This window comes from Lates calcarifer, linkage group LG16_LG22 (genome assembly GCF_001640805.2).
Source record: "Lates calcarifer isolate ASB-BC8 linkage group LG16_LG22, TLL_Latcal_v3, whole genome shotgun sequence".
In the NCBI taxonomy this organism is placed as follows: domain Eukaryota; kingdom Metazoa; phylum Chordata; class Actinopteri; family Centropomidae; genus Lates; species Lates calcarifer.
This window is the reverse complement of record NC_066848.1, coordinates 25,743,522-25,765,970: the sequence shown is the minus strand read 5'-3', so window position 1 is coordinate 25,765,970 and position 22,449 is coordinate 25,743,522. Positions and strand designations below refer to the sequence as shown.

The following is a 22,449-nucleotide window of genomic DNA, read 5'->3' as shown; positions in this document are numbered from 1 at the left end:
TCCCAGTTTAGAGTCTCATTCTGAGTTGGATCTTATTCAGGTTATGATGTTTACATGCAACTTGAGAAAGCTGGCTATTTAATAACCTGGCATCTAGTATATTAGTACTCCAGGTAGCATATCCACGTTTCTGAAACCAATATAAGTGCAACAGCCAGGATACGTCAAGATCCTGATCACAACCACACTCATGCATACCTAAATGGCTTACTGGTGCACTGAATAGAACTATGCCATCATTAACAAAAAGTGTTTCACCTGTGCTTCTCCAGCCATGACAAGTCAAAAAGTTTACCATGATTAAGGTCTGTTAAACTGATGTCTAAACTGGCATTCAGACATCAGGTCTTTCCTGCTGTAATATGTCAAATGCCATCCATATAATCTGTCTTTGTATGGAGGTTAAACAAATCAGATTGTTGAATGAATGGTTGTATTATAAAGTCATCTTTTTACTCTGTTACAATATATTCAGATGTACTGTAAAGCTGTGTCACCTGAAAAGGGCAAAAATAGTTTCATAAGATAAAAGATGCTGTATGTTCTAATTAATATGATGAACAATTTCCCCACAGAACTACTGTAAAATAATAAATTAAATATATAAAGACATGTCTCTTCCAATTAGATTACTGAACTTATAGCTAGATGGCTGTTACCAACACAGCACTCAACCCAGTAAACCAGCAAAAATGTTAATTTCCAAGGTGAGTGTCCTCCTCTTGTGTAAAAATCCAGAAGATACTGAAGAAAACACAATAAGATGATGTTTGCTGAGTGTCTGAGTCAAAATAAGAAAGGGGACTCTTTCAAATGTCTTTATGTCCAGTGCAAGGTAACAATCATAAGTTGATGTTAATGATATTTTTCCTTAAGTTTTCTGTATATACTGATACTTGATTCACAAAATTGAACTGGTCTTGGATATCCTTGAATATCCTATTATAATCCAGGCCAGCTACTGAAATAAGGCCTCAAATGCTGCTGGACAGAACCTATTATTACTGGATATGAATAGTAATTCTATAAAGGTTTATGGAATAAGGAAACAAATGTTTACATCTCTTTACAGCACAATCTGTGCTGTAATGAGATTCTGCTTGATGAAAGTTACAGTGAATTCAGAATCACTCTGTAATAACACTTTTTTAAAGTTGGAATTGTTTCAGATCAGTCTTAATTGTCCCTTTGTGGCAGAACTTTTTATCTGGTGTTTTACTTGACATTTGGTAGATTGTATCATTTATTATCAGAGTGGTTTTAAAATCATGATGCAGGGGTTTGATAAAATAAAAGTTGCTGCTACAAAGAGAAATAGTCTCCAAAATAAAGTGTGTCATGACCAATGTTCCCTCTAAGCTGTGCGCCTGTGCAATCGCGCACAGCAAAACTATGTAGTGCATAAAATAACAGTGTGCGACAGTGTGCACGTCTGATGTTGCTCACAGTGGTCCAAGGAATTCTCAGGGAGTTTGTGTGTATGCCAGACACATGAAAAATTAGGGGAAACATTGGTCATGACTAAATAAAAAAAAAACTCCTACAGTAATTAGGAATGTGTGTTCTTCATTTGAAATAATTAAACATCTTCTAGTGTTCTGAGTTACTCAGTGGTTGAAGAAGTTCTTAAAATACTACTCAAGTAAAAGTAACAATACCACACTGTCAAACACACACACACACACACACACACACACACACAAAATCAAAAAACTGTATTGTCCACAATTACTTGAGTAACATACAGAACTATGATCATCAACTGTGGTTCAGCTGACCATACAGACTCCAAAACAGAGCTTCTTTACCAACACCATAACCCCATCAGAACTGATTCAAATGTACTACATAAGCCATTAGGTGGCACATCCCCAATCACAAAAGGCTTCACGATTACGGATTGAATTTTGAACAGTCCAATGGCATATTGTTACACAGTTAAAGTCATACAGTATGTGGATTCTCTGATAACATCAGTTTGGATATGAAGATTCAGTAGAATGAAGACATCCTGGCAAACAGAACATTTACTAAGCTGTTGTACCCAGGGTTGGCCAGTAGATTCTCTTGGATACATACAGTACAGTACAACAATGTGACTGTCAAGACTACCTAACACTGTAATGCTTAATTTCCAGAGAAGAGAGAAGAATTCTTCCTCATCACAATATTCATCACAATACACAGGTTTGCCATGAAATGTCTGAAGTCTGTCATGAAGTGTCTGTCTGTGTGTTAGACGTCAATGTAGCAAACTTGTTTTTAAAATTCATTCAGCATTCTGCAAATGTGCAGAGCAACAGCTCAGCTTATACCTGCACTGAGAATTAATATTGAGTCAAATGGCCCTAATTAAGGGTCTTTCACGGTGCTGAACCCACTGAGAATCACTATCCAACTCACCAGGCATTGGTATTTTATAATTTTCAAATCAGGAATGAAAATATTAATTGGAATGAAAATATTAATTGTAATTTTGCTTTGTATAACAATGAATTTATCTTATATACTTGATTAATTTGATGGCAGCAAAACATCTCAAAAAGTTGGGACAGGGTGGTATTTACCATTGTGTAGCATCCCTTATTCTTTTAACAGCTGTCTGTAAACATCTGGGAAGTGAGGAGACCAGTTGCTGGAATTATAGAGGAAGAAGGAAGAGGAATGTTGTCCCATTCCTGTCTGGTGCAGGATTCTAGCTGCTCAATTTTCAGGCAAGTTCAGCACCTGTACTCTTCTCCTGTGAAGCCATGCTGTTGTGATGGATGCAGTATTAATTAATTAGTCTGTAGCTTTAGTTGTACTGTTTTACTCACCAAGGATGACCTGATGAACTTACTGTTATATCCCCACCGTAAATATCTTCCTGAAGAGGAAGATGGCAAATGGTATCTTCATCAGCACCGGAGATTACACCAGTTGTAAATTCCTGAGAGGGAACTGCCTGTCACTGCCTTTTATTGTACCCCAAGTGTTTACTCAGTTGTACAGTAATGTTCTCTGGCAGTTCAATCACAGGGCCAGAGGCATACCACAAAGTATAAAAGGGAGGTGAAACGTTTGGTCGGGGGGCACGCCTCTGAACTGCTTACTGCCGTGTGGTTGTTGCTTCCTCTCTATAGAGATTAAACATTTGGTGCATGCTACCTTGCTAGTCTTGTTCTTTGACTCTCTACAGGCAGACTGGGAAATTTCCATAACACAGGAGTTTAACCTACTCTGATTTAACTCTGGCTGCCTCAGTTGGTGTTAAATGGTACTGCGACAGTGGTTAAGGTGTCTGTAAATTGAGTTTGTGTTCACTTAATTGGAGTTTGTGCGTGTGCATTAGCGCATGTATGGCATGTGTGCGTGTTGGGCAATACAAGCAGAGAGTCCCTCTTGAGCTTCACCCTCAGACAGCACTGCATTAAAAAAAGGCATGATTCTCTACTGGAAATCACCGCATGGGCTCAGGAACACTTCCAGAAATCACTGTCTGCGAATACAGTTCACCGTGACATCCACAAATGCAGCTTATGGCTCTATCATGCAAAGAAAAAGCCATATGTGAACACGATCCAGAAACGCCGCCGTCTTCTCTGGGCCAAAGTTCATTTAAAATGGTCTGAGGCAAAATGGAAAACCACTCTGTGGTTAGATTAATCAAAATTTGAACTTCTTTTTGGAAACCATGGACGCCATGTTCTGTGGACTAAAGAGGAGAGGGGCCATCCAGCTTGTTATCAGTGCTTCATTCAAAAGCCTGCATCTCTGATGGTATGGGGTTACATTAGTGCCTATGATGTGGGCAGCTTACACATCTGGAAATGGACCATCAATGCTGAAAAGTAAATAGAGGTTTTAGAGCAACATATGCTCCCATCCAGGCGTCTTTCAGGGAAGGCCTTGCATATTTCAGCAAGACAGTGCTGAACCACATACTGCATCCATCACAACAGCATGGCTTCGCAGGAGAAGAGTACAGGTGCTGAACTTGCCTGAAAATTGAGCAGCTAGAATCCTGCACCAGACAAGAGGGACAAGATGGGACAAGATTCCTCTCCTATAATTCCAGCAACTGGTCTCCTTATTTCCCAGATGTTTACAGACAGCTGTTAAAAGAATAAGGGATGCTACACAATGGTAAATACCACCCTGTCTCAACTTTTTGAGATGTTTTGCTGCCATCAAATTCAAAATGAGTTAATACTTTCCATGAAATGGCAAAAGGTCTCAGTTTCAACATCTGATATGTTGTTTATGTTCTAATGTGAATAAAATGTGAGTTTATGAGATTTGCAAATCATTGCATTCTGTTTTTACTTACCATTTTACACACTGTTTCTCTGCTGCAGCCACCAGCATGCCCTGCCACCCCCTCCTCTGACTCTCAGGTGTAGATAAGTGAGGAAATAACTTCAATCATGCTGATATGTTGACATATACACGCATATGACAGACACATCCAGGTTGACACCTGACACTGCAAGCACTATATAAGTGCATGCTTCAATTGGACTGTGAGGGAAAAAAGGTTGAAAATTAAAAAATTAAAATTGGAAATTGAAAAACTGGAACATGAAAAAAGGTACTGCTATAGGTATTCCTTCCTTTAATCAGTGTGTCTCTACTATCTCTAACTTTTTTCCTTTTTGATTGTAGGAAAGAGAGAAGGCAAATAAATAAATACATGTCAAAAAATAGTTTCTTTTGTCTCTTATTTGAAAACTTGATTAGATATGGCCGCTCTAATGGTTCTTCCAGTTGGATGGTCAAGTGTAACTGGGTCCACTATGTCTGGCGGCATTGGCAGCTGGCATGGTGCTCTTTCTCTGTGGACTGTTGCAATGTTGTGGAGCACCACACATGCTGCCACCACTTCACATGCTCTTTCTGGTGGCACCCGCAAGCCCTGCAGGCATGCAAATTGTGCCTTGATGACCCCAAATGTCATTTCTATCCTGACCGCTGTACTACTGTGAGCTATGTTGTATTTTCATTGCTCTGTAGTTTGAGGGTCAGTATAGGGGGTCATCAAGTAAGGCAGACATGGGTACTTTCTGTCTCCCACCAGCAGGCCATCAATGCCTTTTGAATAATAGAAAGAAACACAATATGTCACAATACAGCATGATGAGTGTAATATAGGCTGATGATATAGGCTGGTGGTCGACACACCTTGGTCAAATCTTTGGCCAAGAGAGGATTCCCGAAAAATCGGTGAGTCATGTACTAACGCAGGCCACCAAGCCTCCGGGATGGTTACCATTAAATGGTGATTGCATGTCATCTGACAAAGGATTTCATTTTAACACAGGCCTACTAAAAAAATTTAACATGTCTAATGTGTCTTTATAAATACAAATATGAATAAATTAAACAATTATTTTAAAGGACAAAATAAAATAATCATGTCAGATCAAATATATGAATACCTGAACATTGATGCTGTGAAATGATTTCTGGTTTACATAATCTGCGATATGTTCTCCCAGTAGTGCCTTAATGGGGATATGGGTGCAGTCAATTGCAACCAATCACCTCTGGAAATCCTTTGGAAAAAAATAGCTCTGTATGTATGCTTGCCAATATGCATTTTAAAAGTGGGCAAGAACAAATATTTTTTTTACTGTAATTTACCTGCAATCACATAATAAACCTCCTTGATATTCATTACACTTAAATGTGCCAGGAACACAACAAATGCATCCAGGAGTTTAGAGAGAGCAAGTACCACCCTCCAAATTGCATGGCATATGGTATTCTTGCTCAGATGTTCAGCATCACTGATTGAATACATAAAATGTCTGGTAGCAAAAGTAATGTAAACCAAGACACATGGTTTGCTCGACTGTGAGGGCATTACTCTGGCGAGTGGCCTATAGAGACGTCTGGCCCCAGAAGGTGGCAAAGATACTGAATTCCCCTTTCTTAGAGAACATCATCGGGGTACGGCATTGGATTCTGAGTCTCTAAACACCCTTGCCCTGCGGAGTGAGTCTCTCACTATTCTTGCTCCGATATCGACCAGGTCCTCCAAAGGTGCCAGCATTTTTCTTGACAAGATTGTGTGCGGAGGGGTTGTGCTTATACAGGGTAACACCGAGTTAACCACGAACATAAACTGCTCGGAGCAGTTTACCCAGTTTACCCAGAATAACCTTTCAAAGGTACACCTGATGTCACTAAGTTACTCCTGAAGTTACACCAATAAGCCATATTTTGTTCCCTTAGTTTAGTTTTGTTGTGGCCTCGTGATTAATTTGATTTCTAAATTTAGAGTGTTTTTCTGAATCATTCATTTATTGACCCAGTGCATACTGAGGATAATATTTTGGTTGTTTTAAGGGACTGTTCACAAAATGGGCACACAAGAGCAATACAGGCCACTGCAATGCTATTCTTAAATTGGCCTCTCTGTGTTTAGGCTGTGTGTCACTACCCCCAGGTTCTGGACACAACTCGGTCATGCAGCCCCACAAGGAGAGGCCCTTCCCTGGACTCCACATCCCAATACCTAGATGTGCTGGTGGACTGGTTTTAAAAAGACACTAGGCCTGGACTGTTTTAAGCATTTTTTTTAAACTCACTGTTCTTAATAAACTGTATTTTGTTGCAAAGTCATAACCTGTGTGGTGTTTGGTAGAGTATTCCCTACTAGGACAGGCCAGGAAACACACTAGGGGTTTCTATCGGTTACACATGTACAGACTGTATAAGGTATAAGGTATAAGACTGAATCATTGGCTGTTTTGATTTTATTCATTCATTTCTAAAACGTGTCATGCATTTTTGTGGCATAATATATTCCCACAATTAAATTTGACCAACCCCAATATTTCAAAGAAATATTGAAATAAAGACATTATTTTTGAATAAACAAGTATCAGAACAATCAATTTCAATTTCAACTCAATTTGAAATTAAATGGTTTTTCTGTTAGAATTTAACATATCAGAGAACAGAGATCAAAACTTGTGTATCCAGATGGTTCTTATCAACTCACAAACATTTCAAAGTCCAGGGTTGCAGACAAAATGTAAATAACACCCCAAAAATCATGAGCAACTTCCAAAAAAACTTGCATAACAGTTTTTCTTTCTCTTTCATCAGGGGAAAGGCAACATTGTTAATTCAATTCAATTTCATTCATTTTGCCATTTTACCATGCTAATGTGTTAACCTCAACTAAGGCTGAGTGTTGAACTATCATTTGTATAGCCACACTAAAACATCACTCCAAGTTTGTCAGACATAATGCAATTTCAAGTTGGTTGGGTTGGTTGGTTTAAGGTGGTTTTTTTTTTTTTTTTTTTTTTTTTTTTTTTTGGCTCGTGTTTTTTGGATGTTATTTACACTTTGTCTGCAATCTAAGGGCAACCCTGAACTTTGAAATGTTGATAAGGATCATTTGGATACACAATGAGTTTTGATCACAGGCTATTAACCTTACTGGTTTTTGAGTGAGCTGATGTCCAGGCAATCAGGGGAAGAAAATGATGGATGGATGAAGGAAGTGCTCTTTTCTTAGAGATTTATTATTAATGTTTATCACCGTATAGACTTTAATGAGCCTTGGTACATAGCAGTGGGGCTAAACTTTGTTCTGTGTAATTACAGCAGGACACCAGATCTAAAATCTGCATTGCACAACATTCTGAAAGCTGTCCTGTCTCACTGTTTTGAAATAGATACAGTTCTCATCTGTTCCTATGAAAATGGAGAACCTGAAACTTCCACTGGTTATGAGAGAGCCACTGGGTGGAGTCGCCTAGTGCTTGCTCATGGTGGTTGGTTGGTTGGTTTCATAACTTTACACATTAAGAATGGTTTCCATCAGTTGTCAATTAGGATGATTGTTTTTTTGGTAGTAATTGTTGATGAACCATGGTTGAACTGTTAAATTGGATTTACAGTGTATGTGTGAGTGAGTGAGTGAGAGAGAGAGGAGAGAGAGGTTGGGAGTTGGTTAGTTCTTGTCAGATAGGAGAAATGAGACAGAAAGTTGTAGACTGCAGTTTATTGCTTGTTAATAACATTGCTGTCAGCATATTGACTGCTATCTGCTGTTCATCTGCCAATGATTCATGAACAGGAAGTAACAGAAACTACTGGTATCTGTCTCTTCAGGTGTGTTCAGCCTGTATGACCAAATCAGGAACCTGGAACCCACCTACCTGTAAGCTGACGTCATGCGCTGAAAGTACTTTTAACAACTTGTCCAACTGAACTCATTCAGTCAGTGAAACTATCCTCAGGAACAAGACAAAGGAATATATTTATAATTCAGTTCACAGTTTTTTGTACTTTCATTGTGAGGTTTATTGAAAAGGGATTTACAGACAGATGGGGACCGCTCGGTTTGTGGTTATTGCCATTTCAATCGTGATTTTCCAGGTAAGTTTCCTGCTGTCATTGTGACTTGACATAACTGGTAGTAAACATTTACTTTTACTGACTAATTACCTTACTTATACCTGATAGGACGCTATCTGTGTGATTTTAGATACATTTATTTCTTCTGACAATTTTATGGATCATTTCAGCATCTAATTTATGCAGCAAACACCTTTTTATTTCATTTATTTGCAACTCTTTATTATGAAACTTTTCAGCTCTGCCACAACATGTTACTGTGTTACAGCCATCCCATAATGCATTACATACCCTAACCTAGTTCCTATTGATCCATAAACATAGAGCCTCTTAGTGTTAATGTGAAACACATATAAACATACGCTATATTGCCAAAGGTATTCAGTCACCCATCTAAATCATTGAATTCAGGTGTTCCAATCACTTCCATGTCCATAGGTGTATAATCAAGCACCTAGGCATGCAAATTGCTTCTACAAACATTTGTGAAAGAATGGGTCGCTCTCAGGAGCTCAGTAAATTCCAGTGTGGTACCGTGATAGGATGCCACCTGTGCAATAAGTCCAGTTATGAAATTTCCTCGCTACTAAATATTCCACAGTCAACTGTTAGTGGTATTATAGTGGAAGCGATTGGGAACAACAGCAACTCAGCCACGAAGTGGTAAATAAAATCACAGAGTGGTGGTCAGCAGATGCTGAGGCACATAGTGCACAGAGGCCGCCAACTTTCTAGAGAGTCAATAGTTACAGACCTCTGAACTTCATGTGGCCTTCAGATTAGCTCAAGAGCAGTGCATAGAGAGCTTCATGGACTGGGTTTCCATGGCCGAGCAGCTGCATCCAAGCCTTACATCACCAAGTGCAATGCTAAGCATTGGATGCAGTGGTGTAAAGCATGACACCACTGGACTCTAGAGCAGTGGAGATGTGTTCTCTGGAGTGACAAATCACACTTCTCTGTCTGGCAATCCGATGGACGAGTCTGGGTTTGGCAGTTGCCAGAGAACGGTACTTGTCTGACTGCATTGTGCCAAGTGTAAAGTTTGATGGAGGGGGGATTATGGTATGGGGTTGTTTTTCAGGTGTTGGGCTTGGCCCCTTAGTTCCAGTGAAATGAACTCTTAATACTTCAGCATATCAAGACATTTTGGACAATTTCATGCTCCCACCTTTGTGGGAACAGTTTGGGTTGGCCCCTCCCTGTTCCAACATGACTGCGCACCAGTGCACAAAGCAAGGTCCATAGACAGTTCCCCCTTCACTTTTCCTATCAACAGGAGCATGTCTCTGCCAATTAAGTTAATGGGTGTCTGTGTTGAGTACAACAGGGGTGCATACACCAGTTTACCTTCAATTTTCATGTACAGACTCTCTCAATGATGTCACCTGTTTCTGGTTGATGATCATGACAGGGCAGTAAGAGCCTTGCAGGAATATGGCAGATTCCTCTTTAGGATGCTTAGAGATGACCCGTAGCATCTTTCTACTAACTAGAGTCTTCAACAGGGGTGGAGGTGCAGGTTGGTCGTGGGTGTTTCATTTTACCATGCTGTTTTCAGTCTTTCAGTTCCATCCAAGCACTTCTTGCTGGCAGCTCCCTTGTCTCCTGATTTCCATCTTCTGATTGTGATTTATCACTCCTGGCTGCCTCGCCAATTAAATGTTGCATGTTGCAATGTTGTAAGTTCAGATGGAGCAGGAGATCTTCAGAATCCCTACCGTACCTTACCAAAAATCATTATACTCTTACTTTTAATCACTCAGTGCTTACTGAAAAATGAGGCATTGCACGGAGACAGGGAGAGCTTGGTGCAGTCAAATACATTTACTGTACTAGTATGCAGTATTATACAACAAACCGAGGCTGGTTTATGAACCCAGATGCAGAGCAAGTCACAAATGCTTTCTGATATACCTCCTTGGGCTACCATCTTTTTCAAATAGTTTTTGAAAACCCATAGTAGGTTTTGTTTTCTTACTTTTATGCCTTTCTCTATATCTTTTTAATTTAATATTTTAGATTTTTGAGCTGCTGGTTGGACAAGTTGTCAAAAAAAAGCAAAAAAGCTTACTTTTGAGCTGCCAGTTTCATAGATTAAACCGGTTATCATAGATTAATCCAAAAAAATCAATTACTATTTGCCTACAGATTATACATATAAAGCCAAAACAGGTAAATATTGATTATGATTAATTAAAATTACATTTTTACTCTCTTAGGCTTCAGCTTCACTGACTGCTAAGGAGCCAACATGTGCGTCTGGATTTGAGTCAGATATGTTCATTTTCAAAGTGAACAGGAACCAACTGAGGCAGGGCGCAAGACTGGGCAGAGGTAAGATCAATCCAGGAAGCGTTTCATACTCATTGCTTAAGGCACACAGACCTGAATGTGCAGTGTTCATTTGTTTCCGACATTCAGTATCATTGTATACAGAGTATTTTAGTTTGTACAGTCTATGGAAGCATCTAGATCCAAATTATAGCATATATGAAATTACTTAACCTTTTTAAAGTGCTCCACAGGCTCAGATGGCTTTCTACAGAGTAGCTGTTCACAGGAAAAGTCTGGGCTTTGTGACCAACACAATTGCTTCTTAATGTCAAGAGAAATCTTGCAAGAGAATACTGGTGATAAGCAAAGCCTGTTGACAGGGAATGACAGACAGAGTGTGACACACAACAGCACAAAATCTGCCCAGAAATCAAGGAACACAACAAAGATCCCAAGGTGTTTACCTGATCTCCAAACTGCCCAGATCCCCATCTGATCCTGTATCCATGGGATGCACCGGAATAAGCCAGATCCATGCAGGGCCCATCTTGCAACCCACAGGACCCAAAGGATCTGCTGCAAATGTCCGGGTGTCCCAGACACCACAGGACACCCTCCATGTCCATGCCCCAACAGGTCAGAACTGTTTTGGTGGCACAAGGTTGGCACAATGTTAGGCAGGTCCCACAGACACTGGATGCTGGTAAAGCCACAATACTTTGTTCAGATGGAGCTTTCACAGGTCAGGCAATGTGTTAAAGCATGATGCAGGCCATACAACACATTCTCCTCCTACTAAGTTTGTGGAGAGTGTAGTGTTACATCTCAAAAACAGTGTGTTTGAACTGTAGGAAAGTCTTTCCAAGCCCCTGTCACAACTCCCCTCCTTAGTGACTTTGTTTTTTTTTTTTATTTTCTCTTGGAAATCACTGTATTTCTCTTGTGTTGTTGTAGTATTTTTAGGTTCATGTTTTATTTTGGAAATTCACCTTCCCTTGTGTTTCTTTTAAGGGCTCTAGTGCTTTTATTTCCACCTCTTGTTATGTTTTCCCTTCTTTTGTCAATCCCTGCTGTGTTGCATTTGTAATAATCCTGTGTCTACATAGTCTGGTCTCCCCCCTTTTCAGCTGTCGGAGTATTGCATGTTGTTTCCTATGCCATACATTTCTGTGTCCTCCCTATGCATCCCCACTGTTTGCTTCCATTCCATCTTCTGTTTTTCCTCTGCTTCTGTTTTACAATATGTGCTATATTTCTCTTATGTATATAGTGTTTATATATGTATCTGCTTTTTGGATTTCTGTTAATTTGCCTCCTAACAAGTGAGTTTTTGGTTTGTTTTGTTAAATAAATTGTTTAAACTGCTCGTGTCTGTATCTGGCTTCTTGTTTCTTTGTCCTTTAACCCTAAACCTTGATACCCACAAAGCCTCTGTTCATTCCCATACTCTACATAATCAGTTACTGAAGACTCTGCTCTCCCAATTCAATTTCAATTCACAATTTCTCAATCACTGAGTTATATCAGATAAATACCAATACTGCATGAAGACCTTCTCAGAATTCATCCTACACATTATCAGCTAAACTATGAACAGATTTCCTGGGTATAAAACTGTGGACGAAGGATTTATTTATTATAGCAAACACAAAACAACAAAAAATGCTAGTGTTAGCTCCCCTGGCAGGAACATGTCATCTATCATAATCAGTCATTTTTTCAACCCAGTTTAGATGAAACCACATCTTCATCTTCACGTTCAGTATAACAAACACCTCAACAACATGACAGAAGCCTCTATGGCTGCATTCCCATGGAAACCACACTTGCAGTCCTGCAAAGTATGGATAACAGTGATTTGATTTTGAACTGATTTTGATGACAAGGATGTGATCAGTCATCTTTGAGCTTTTCAAGTTACTGTACCTGTCAAAACAAGACATCCACCCAAAAAATCAAACCAAAAGCACAACAAAAACTCACTGGTGATCAGGCGCAAGAAAAACTCCAAAAACACAAGAGGTCCAAACAAATCCAAAAGGAACACAGGGGAACACAAAGGAGCTGGGGAAGCTGGTGTCCAATGGGGAACCGGAGACCTCGGGCGGACAGCCTGGGGATTGGAGAGCTAGGGAACCAGAGACCTCGGGCGGCCAGCCCAGGGGCTGGAGAACCAGGCAGATGCTGGGATGAAAACAGTGGCAAAGCAAAGTCCCGCCAGAAGGCCAGACAGGAGGGCGACGGCTTCAAAGCAGAGCTCATAACTCAAAACCAGAGGCTGCCGACAGGAAAACACTGAGAGCTGGGCCACCAACTGCTGACAAGGCTGGTGTTAGCCGGACCGCCATGGAGACAACAAGGAGCTGGGGTAGGACAGACCACAGACGGGACAAGTGTCTGCCGACCGGAGACCTGAGGCAGGAGTCAGGCAGACCGCTGATGGGACTGGTGTCAGCCTGGCTGCAGACTGGAGACTGCCAGGTCTTGGAAGCACCAGACAGCATGGGCACCAGGCTGCTGCGCAGCAAAGGCTTGGGGTAGCTGCACAGTGGAAGCTGGAGCTGGTCACTGGAACCCTGGGGCTGGTAGCTGGAACACCAGAGACGGGGCTTGGACTGCTTGGGCTTGGGGGCACCGGACAGCATGGGCTCCAGGCCACTGTGCAGCAAAGACTTGGGGTAGCTGGACAGCAGAAGCTGGAGCTGGTCACTGGAACCCTGGGGCTGATAGCTGGAACACTTGGGCTGAAGCTGGAGCTCAGAACTGGAACACTGGAGACGGGGCTTGGGGGCATCGGACAGCATGGGCTCCAGGCCGCTGCACAGCAAAGGCTTGGGATAGCTGGACAACGGAAGCCGGACTTGGGCCGCCCTGACCTGCTGAAGGCAGATGACCTGCATCCTACTGGAGCGGGCGCTGCTATTTTATCTAGGAATATAGACAGGTGTTCACGTCAGGTTTGACATTAGGGCCTTTAGATGCTCAGACTGATTGCTCTACTGCATTGAACTGTCTCCATTCCCCATCGTACTAATCACAAGTTCCCTAAGTTTCTTAACCACGTACAAATCACCACTCCTGCCACTGGTGATAGTGCTGTGTCCCATAAAGTACTGAATAAAAGGCTACCAAAATTTCCTAATAGAAACACAAGATGCCTCATTCCTATTAATACTTCATCTACAAGTACTTTGCCATGCCAGCCAGCTCCAGGCTCAATATGATCAATATGAGCTTTATAAATATTAGATCACTTTCTACTAAGGCATTACTCATAAATGACTTGATACGTGAGCATAATCCAGATATGATTGGTCTATGTTAAATATGTCTTAAACCAGATATGTTCCTGCCATTAAATGAAGCTTACTCACCTGAGTATACCAATGCACATGTTGCTCAGGCTACGTAAAAAGGTGGGGGCGTTGCTTTAATTTATAAGTCTTTCTTTGGTCTAACCTCAGCTGTTAATGTCACTTCTAACTTTTTTGAGGTAGTATTGAAACCTTCTCCAGTAGCTTCAGATCTCCCTCACCAGGAAAATAGATTGCGACCACTCCACCTTGTGGTACTTTACAGACCACCTGGTCCCTACTCAGTTTTTAAGATGAATTTCAAAATTTTTTATCATGTCTTGTCACATATAGTGATGACAGTCTAATTATGGGTGATTTAACATTCACCTAAATAAGGCCTTTGACCCTCTAAATAAAGCCTTTCTGGCACTTATTGATACTTTTGGGTTCACACAACTGTACATGAACCTACTCACTGTGGTGGCAACACTCAACTTGATTCTTTCCTGTGGGATTGAGGTGTCTAATCTGACTATTTCTCCTGTCACATCTCTTATCTCCGGCCATTTTCTTATCAAATTTGATGCAACTTTAGCCTGTCCCCCTAAAATTGTTTCAAATGTATCTTCCATCAGACACATAGGTCCCACAACTTTAGCTGTTCTTGGTGAGCAACTACCAGAGGTCCTGGCCCCTTTTACTGCAGTAATAGGTTCTGTTGAAAACTGTATTTAAATACAACCCTGTCTAGTCTCCTCAATTCAGTTGCACCTCTCATCACTAGTTAGACAGTCAAAGAGGTCTCCGTCCTGGTTCACAGATGACACACATGCTCTGAAGCAGGTCTGCCGGAAATTAGAGCGTAAATGGTGGAAATCAAAATCAGAAGCTCTGTATCTCCAGTGGCACCAGGGTCGTGTGTGGACTGCTGTCTCCGGGACTTGGCCTCTCCCAAGAGGCTCCCTCCCCTTAGTCTCTAGGAGAGGTGGCATGGTGGGTCACATGGTTGTAAGGCTGCTCTGGGTCCACCAGATCCGGGGCACACTCCAGGGGCACATACCAGGAGGCAAAGGTGGCAAACAGACTTGTGTATCTAGGACCTGGAGGCTGGCTACTGGAATCCTGGGGCTGCGGCAGAGCCAGGTGACTGGAAGTCTTGGGCAGAGGTGTTGTAAGATAGCTGGAACCCAGGGGCTGCAGGTGGAGCTGGGGCTGCAGGTGGAGCTGGGGGCTGGAAGACGGAGGGTCAAGCTCAGCCAAGAAACTGGAGGCCTGGCGTCTATGAGGCCTGTGCTTCTTTCCGGGAGCTCCAGCCCCCAGATAGCTTGGGGACAGGGCCAACTGGGTTCCCAAGAAGAGGGATTAATCAAAATCCTCAAAAAACAAATCGTCTGCTTGGTCCATGGTACACAGAGTATTCTGTCACGGATTGAGGGCGAGGAAACAGAGACGAGGACCCAAGCGCATACAGAACAGCGGGTTTATTAAACAAAAATCAAACCAAAAGCACAACAAAAACTCACTAGCGATCAGGCACAGGAAGAAGTCCAAAAACACAAGAGGTCCAAACAAATCCAAAAGGAACACAGGGGAACATTGGAGAACACAGCACCTAACAAGACTCAATCAAGACACATCCACAAGACACCACAGAATATAAAGGACTGGGGAGACACAGGACTATATAAACACACTGGGATAATTACTCATGGGGAACAGGTGAGGGCAGAAAATGGAGGGAAACACAGGACAAAGACAGGAAGTAAAAGCAACACTGGTGAGGCAAGACAAGACTTCAAAAATAAAACAGGAAGCACAGGGACACCAGAGACACAAGGCAAAAGGATACCATAACAGAATCAAGAAACCAGAAACTCAGAAGAAATGATAATGACCAAAATAACACAAATCTAAACACTAGAACCACAAGAGAAAATACAACATAACAGAAACAGGGAAACTAAGGACACACTGAAGGCAGGCCGTGACAAATTTGTCATCTGCCATGACTTCATATTTCTTAGCCAGAGACAGTATCTCTTCAGCAAACACAAATTCAGATCAATGTGCAGTCTTTTTTCAGTCAGTTCCCCTCATAGAAGGGATTTGAGGATCCACTTCAAGATATACAAAGTCAGCTAACCATCTTGAGTCACAACAATCTCGTGAACTGCAGCAGAGCCACATAAACTGTAACCAGACAGATTATGGAATTGTTGTGACTGAGGGCGGCTATCATCTGTTTTATTTTTAAGTTAAAATAATCATGAAGTGCATGTTGTAATAACTCACACAGAGCAGACATTTTACATATCATGCAGACCTAACTATACATAGCATTTAGTTTTTTATCCAGTGCACATTACTTTATGTGTTGAAGACTTATTTCTTTTTGTCTGCATGTCCTGTATTTGTAATGGATAATTGTTTCTTCTGTCCAATCCCAGTGGTCTTCACCGACTGCACACCCCGCACAAGATTTCTTTTCCACAGTGATGACAGCCGTTTCATGGTGCAGCCAGATGGCGAATTGAAGGTGAGTAGAGTTTGACCAACTTAATTCCAAAATTGCAGTTTCTGATACTTACCTTCTTATGCCTATTTGAGTTAAAATAATCGGTGTATTTTGGTATCTATGCTTGGGTAATAAATATTATTATAAGGATATAATTCTTGCATGTTAAAATCTTATGGCTTGCTAGTGGGGAATCCAGCCTGATTGAAATGTAATTTAGTGGGTTTCAGCCCAATCTGCATAAACAAAACACAACTAAGACTCTTCAGTCAAAGCGTGTGCGATATCATCATGCTGAATTTAATCCATGTGAATTCTGCAGTTTGCATCTATCAGCAGTAGCTTTGTTTAGGGAGAGCCCTATATGTGTATGTTTAACTTTGTCAAACACACACATTGACCAGAGCCCATCTGAAATGTTGCAGAGATTTAGTTGAAGAGCAGAACAGACAGTAACCATGATCACTGTTGTCAGTCCATCCTAGGCATGTCCCAACAGCTCAGTTTACCAAAGCTGTTTTCATGTAGAGAACTTTCTTTCATCACAGTCACCATTTTGGCCAAATGAGCAATGAGTGTTTTATTCCTCCTCCAGGTAAAGAGACACGTAGTTCTTCACAAAGGACACTTGGACTTGGTCATCAACTCCTGGGACTCACAAGGTCGCAAAATGAGTGTTCCAGTCAGGATATTGTACCATAGGCATTACCATGAGAAAAACCATGGGGGTCATCATGGTGATCACCATGAGAACCACCACCAAAATGTTGAACATCACCATGGAGACCACAGACACCACAACCATCAGCACATCCTTACTGAAGCTGACTCTGCTAATAACACAGAGGTATGATCAGAAACATTGTTGAAAGGCTATGGTGAAAACTTACAACTCTATTTGTAGTCAAAATAAAAACATTAAAAAAAAAAAAATATATTCATTGGAAAATATGGTTTGGAGGTCCCAAATGCATCAGGGGCGAAGAATAATCAAGACCTTGCTAAAAGCACTGACAGTGAAAAGGTTCTGCATGCAAAAACTTCTTTAACAAATGCTTCCTTTCTGTGGCTGTGCATGAATGGACACAAATGACTTGGTCCATTTTGTTAGTATAAGTCTTTTTCAAAGCTATGTTGTTAAAGCTGTATCACATTAAGTGCAAGGTGCGTACTTATAGGATATCAATGAACAATTGTCCTTTATTTTTCTCCATAGCATCAGTAGCTCAGTATTACATGTAATGTATCTTAATAGGAATACTTGCTTAGTTTATTGTAGTGCTTGCATAGAACTTTTTAGTACTTATTGTGAAAACAAGTAGATTATATACAGAGACTAATTCAGGCTCTATATATAATTGGTAAAAGAAAAACAGTTGTTGAAGGTGCCTGCCTTGTTGGTAATGCAACCCACAGATGCCACTTGCACTGAGTTTGGCAACACAGTGCTTTACAGGAGATTTGACAGATTTTTGACCACTGTATGCAAGAAACACAGGCATGATATACCAAGTTTTTATAGCTGAGTTTACAGATAAATGCACAGTGTAATATTTACCTACCCAATGTCCACTTGGCTAGCCTGTGCTGCTATCTTTGTTTGTTGGAACAAACAATGATTGTCTCAGATAGACTCTAAATTATGTTTATGTTTGCACACAAAATCGCACATTCGCCTTACATTCACCATAATCAATTTAGACATTACCCAGAATAAGGTATAGAACTCGGCAAGAAACATGGATCATGTCCGCACATTGCTTGCAAATCTTAAACAAAATAAAGATGATTAATTGAGGAGACAAGACTTTCTAGCACTATTGATAATGACTGATACAGGACATAAAGAATTATCATATGATTCAATTAATAGTGAAAAGCATTGTTTTTCTGATTGCGTGGGTGACATTAGATGGCAGTATTCCATGACAAATACTTGAACTGAGGAATCAGTTTTCTGGTGCATTATTATTATTACTTATCTCAGTTTAGGAATAGAGTAGGAATCTCAGATTTTTACTGAATCACTTGAAATCATTTACTCAATAAAGGGATTGGGTAACAAAATGGTTGGACGAAGGCTTCATATGATTTCAATTTGAAGACAAATGAAGAGACGTTGGTTTACAATAAAGACTACATGGGCCAGAGAGTGGTTTAGTTCTCCTATATATGCAGATAATGGCAGAAGTGGCAAAGAGCTTGGTGGTAATTCTCACTGGGTCATAGGTGCTGATGTCTACTATAAGTTTAGCGCATGTGACGCTGTGACGCTACCTGTACCGTACGCCGTGATTCTGTGAGATCGACACTTACTCGCTGCTCCGCTTTCTGTCTTCACTTTCTGTCCTATAGTCTTTTGTTACACATTATTTGCTGCTGCTTTGTACTAATCTATCTTACTTTTGATCGCTACCTGTGTATTGATATTTCGTCTGACTTTAGCCTGTTTGTTGTTAGTTTAATTTAGCTTAGCCGTTTGTAGCCTCATTAGCCTAATTTAAATTGTAGCCTCACCTTCTCATTCCTACAGCTAACCTAGCTTAAAGTAACTACTACCATGGCTTGCGTTAGCTATTCTGCTCTTGAAGACAGGGTGTCTCTGCTAGAGAGACGTATTCGTCAACTAGAGCAGCTCCTTTCTCCTAGCATTACCTTAGATATGACGGGCACTCCAGATAGCGTTAGCGTTTTTCTGCAGTAAAATTGATGAGATTAGATTAAAAATCAGTTCAGTTTCTCCAGCATCTGCTGCAGAACCGGCTGTGCATCATACTGAGTCTCAGAGAGTTTCTGCTCTGATGAATTTTGACATTATATGTCTTGATTCATTATCTAAGATAGTACTAGCTTCTAAACCCACCACTTGCCTTTTTGACCCTTTACCGGGTAAACTTTCCAAAGATCTCTGGCCAGTTTTGGGCCCTGCAGTGCTGAATATTGTGAATCTATCGTTGACGACTGGCACTGTTCCTTCTAGCTTTAAAACAGCTGTGGTTAAACCTTTACTTAAGAAACCACACCTTGATCCTGGGTCTTTAGGTAACTATCGGCCTGTCTCAAATCTCCCATTCTTCTCTAAAATACTAGAAAAAGTGGTGTATCAGCAGCTTTCAGCTTATTTAGCTGATAATAATCTATTTGAACCGTATCAGTCTGCTTTTAGGGCCTTTCACTCTACTGAAACAGCACTTGCTAAAGTAGTAAATGATCTGCTACTCTCTTTAGATTCAGGTTCCACCTCTCTGCTCATATTACTTGATCTTAGTGCAGCCTTTGATACTATAGACCACCGTATACTCATGGACCGACTGGAAAATAGATTTGGAATCTCTGGCCTGGCCCTCAGCTGGTTAAAATCTTACTTATCTGACAGAACTCAGTGTGTCTTTTGTAATAACACTGTATCAGCCTTTTCTGATGTGAAATATGGAGTACCCCAGGGTTCTGTTCTTGGCCCCCTGCTTTTCTCTCTTTATATTTCTCCTCTTGGCCAAATTATTCGGAGTCATGGAATTAATTTTCACTGTTATGCTGATGATACCCAGCTATATGTGCCTATAAAAGCTGATAATGCCTCTCAAATTAGGGAACTAGAGATCTGCTTGTCATCTGTTAAAAGCTGGATGTCTCAAAACTTCCTGCTTCTTAATTCAGACAAAACTGAAATGCTGGTTATTGGCCCAGCACGATATAGACACCAGTTCGATCATGTAACTATATCCCTTGACAACTGTGTTATCTCTCAAAGTACAACAGCCAAAAATCTGGGTGTCACACTTGATCGTACTCTTTCCTTCGATCAGCATATTAAAGACATTACAAAGACCGCCTTTTTTCACCTATGCAATATAGCTAGGATTCGGCCTTTTCTTTCCATGGCAGACGCTGAAATTCTAGTCCATGCCTTTGTTTCTTCTAGACTGGATTATTGTAATGTTTTGCTTTCAGGACTACCGCGTGCTAGCACTAAAAGTCTGCAAATGGTCCAGAATTCTGCAGCTAGAATGCTGACCAAATCGAGAAGGTTTGACCATATTACCCCGGTTTTAGCCTCCCTTCACTGGCTCCCTATTCATGTTAGATCAGACTTTAAAGTTCTCTTAATGACTTATAAAATTCTAAATGGGCTAGCCCCCTTATACCTGTCTGATCTTCTTAACCCTTATATTCCCTCCCGTGCTCTGCGTTCTCAGAGTGCAGGGCTGCTGTCTGTCCCCAGAGTCAAAAAGAAGTCAGCAGGCTGCAGGGCCTTCTCCTATCGGGCCCCCTTCCTCTGGAACAACCTCCCTATTGATATTAGACAGGCTGACTCAGTTGAGGCCTTTAAATCCAAACTAAAAACTCATCTTTTTGCCTTAACTTTTAACTAGCACATTATTCTGGTTCCTATTTCAGGATACCATTTTTCCCTCGGCGGGTTGGGTCAGTCTCAATGCATCAGTTAAGATTAATAGTTAGTAAATGTTGTCCATGATGTCCTGCCGACGAGATTACTATTAACTGTCTTAATATCGCTGCATCACTTTAACTGTGTGTTCTTCCCTCAAGCACATTACTGCCCAGGCTGTGCTTCTCTCTCTCTCTCTGCTACTGTCTCTCACTGCAGGGTTCTGCCTGAAGAGTCTCCTGCTGCTCCCATGATCCAGCTCAACCCATGATGCAACAATAATTAAACATTTACTGGTGTTATTGATAGTGTTAGTGCTATTAATGTACCATTGTTTGTCATTATTATTCCTTTAGCTGTAATAATAATTAGTACTATTATTATTATTATTATTATTATTATTATTACTACTACTACTACTATTTACATTTTGACTTAGTCTGTGTATCTGCAATGTTGTCTTTCTCCTACCCCATTCCCCCACCCCCACCCTCTTTCTGTCTAAACCCAACCGGTCGAGGCAGATGGCCGCCCACCTTGAGTCCGGTTCTGCTCGAGGTTTCTGCCTCTTAAAAGGAAGTTTTTCCTTGCCACAGTCGCCTAGTGCTTGCTCATGGTGGGATCTGTTGGGTTTCTCTCTATAAATTTTATAAGATAAAGAATACGGTCTAGACCTGCTCTATATGTACAGAGCCTCGAGATAACTTCTGTTGTGAATTGGTGCTATATAAATAAAATTTGACTTGACTTGACTTGACTAATTCCCTGCACCAGTCTGAAAGCGGTTGTCTTTAGAGCTACAATAATCAACATTTTAATGTTAACAATCAGCAAATACTACATTTCGGTAGAGTTTGGCAACACAATGCTCAGCAGCAGATTAGACAGATTTTTGACCACCACAAGAGAGAAATACCAAGCATTCACTGCTAAACTGACAGATAAATGTACAGTAAGTCCAATATTCTGCTGCCCAGTCTCCACTTGACTCACCTGAGCATGTGTGATGTGAGCAGCTGCCTGCATCTACATCTTGGACTGTAACAGGGTTATGATAGTCTGATGAAGCTAATGCTGATGTATATGATAAGATTAGTACCTTTCTTTGCAGTTGGTCCATTTCTAGCAGTGTTGTACTATTCCATCCCATATTGACTAAATGTGTGTATGTGTGCAATCAATCCACAGGTGCCTGTTCAGCAATTCCCCAAGACTAGTGATGGGCTGAGGAGGAGGAGGAAGAGAGACTGGATTATTCCTGACATCAAAGTTTCTGAGAATGACAGAGGACCCTATCCCCTTAAAGTATCTCAAGTAAGAGGAGCTACAGCCCTGCGTGACTTAGAATTTGATGCTGAACTGAATTTGGAATATTTGACTCTGCAAAGGATGTCTCCATGCTGGTTTCCACTGCACTCATGGTGGAAACCGCCATTCCTCCCTAAGTAAAACCATAGTTACAATTAATTATTAACCATGAGATACTTGAACTTGAATTAAAATGTTAATTATTCAGAACAGCAAAATTGATTTTATGACAATGGTTGAAGTATGCTGTTGTAAGGAGAAATCAAAAGATTGTTTTCTTGCAGTAAATGGAGAACTAAGTTGTT

General features: G+C 40.9%; 1 protein-coding gene and 1 pseudogene across 1 annotated transcript in view; one reads left to right on the top strand and one right to left on the bottom strand.

Moving 5' to 3' along the window:
- Nucleotides 1–4,699: 4,699 nt before the first annotated feature.
- On the bottom strand, nt 4,700–6,208 carry LOC127143410 (putative nuclease HARBI1; annotated as a pseudogene).
- Nucleotides 6,209–8,211: 2,003 nt separating this feature from the next.
- LOC108895764 (protocadherin Fat 4-like) overlaps nt 8,212–22,449 on the top strand; it is a 78,168-nt gene continuing 63,930 nt past the window's right edge. The window contains 5 exon segments of the mRNA XM_018694673.2: nt 8,212–8,379; nt 10,581–10,695; nt 16,379–16,467; nt 17,042–17,293; nt 22,025–22,150. Coding sequence (XP_018550189.1) covers nt 8,329–8,379; nt 10,581–10,695; nt 16,379–16,467; nt 17,042–17,293; nt 22,025–22,150 — 633 coding nt within the window. The 5' untranslated portion in view covers nt 8,212–8,328.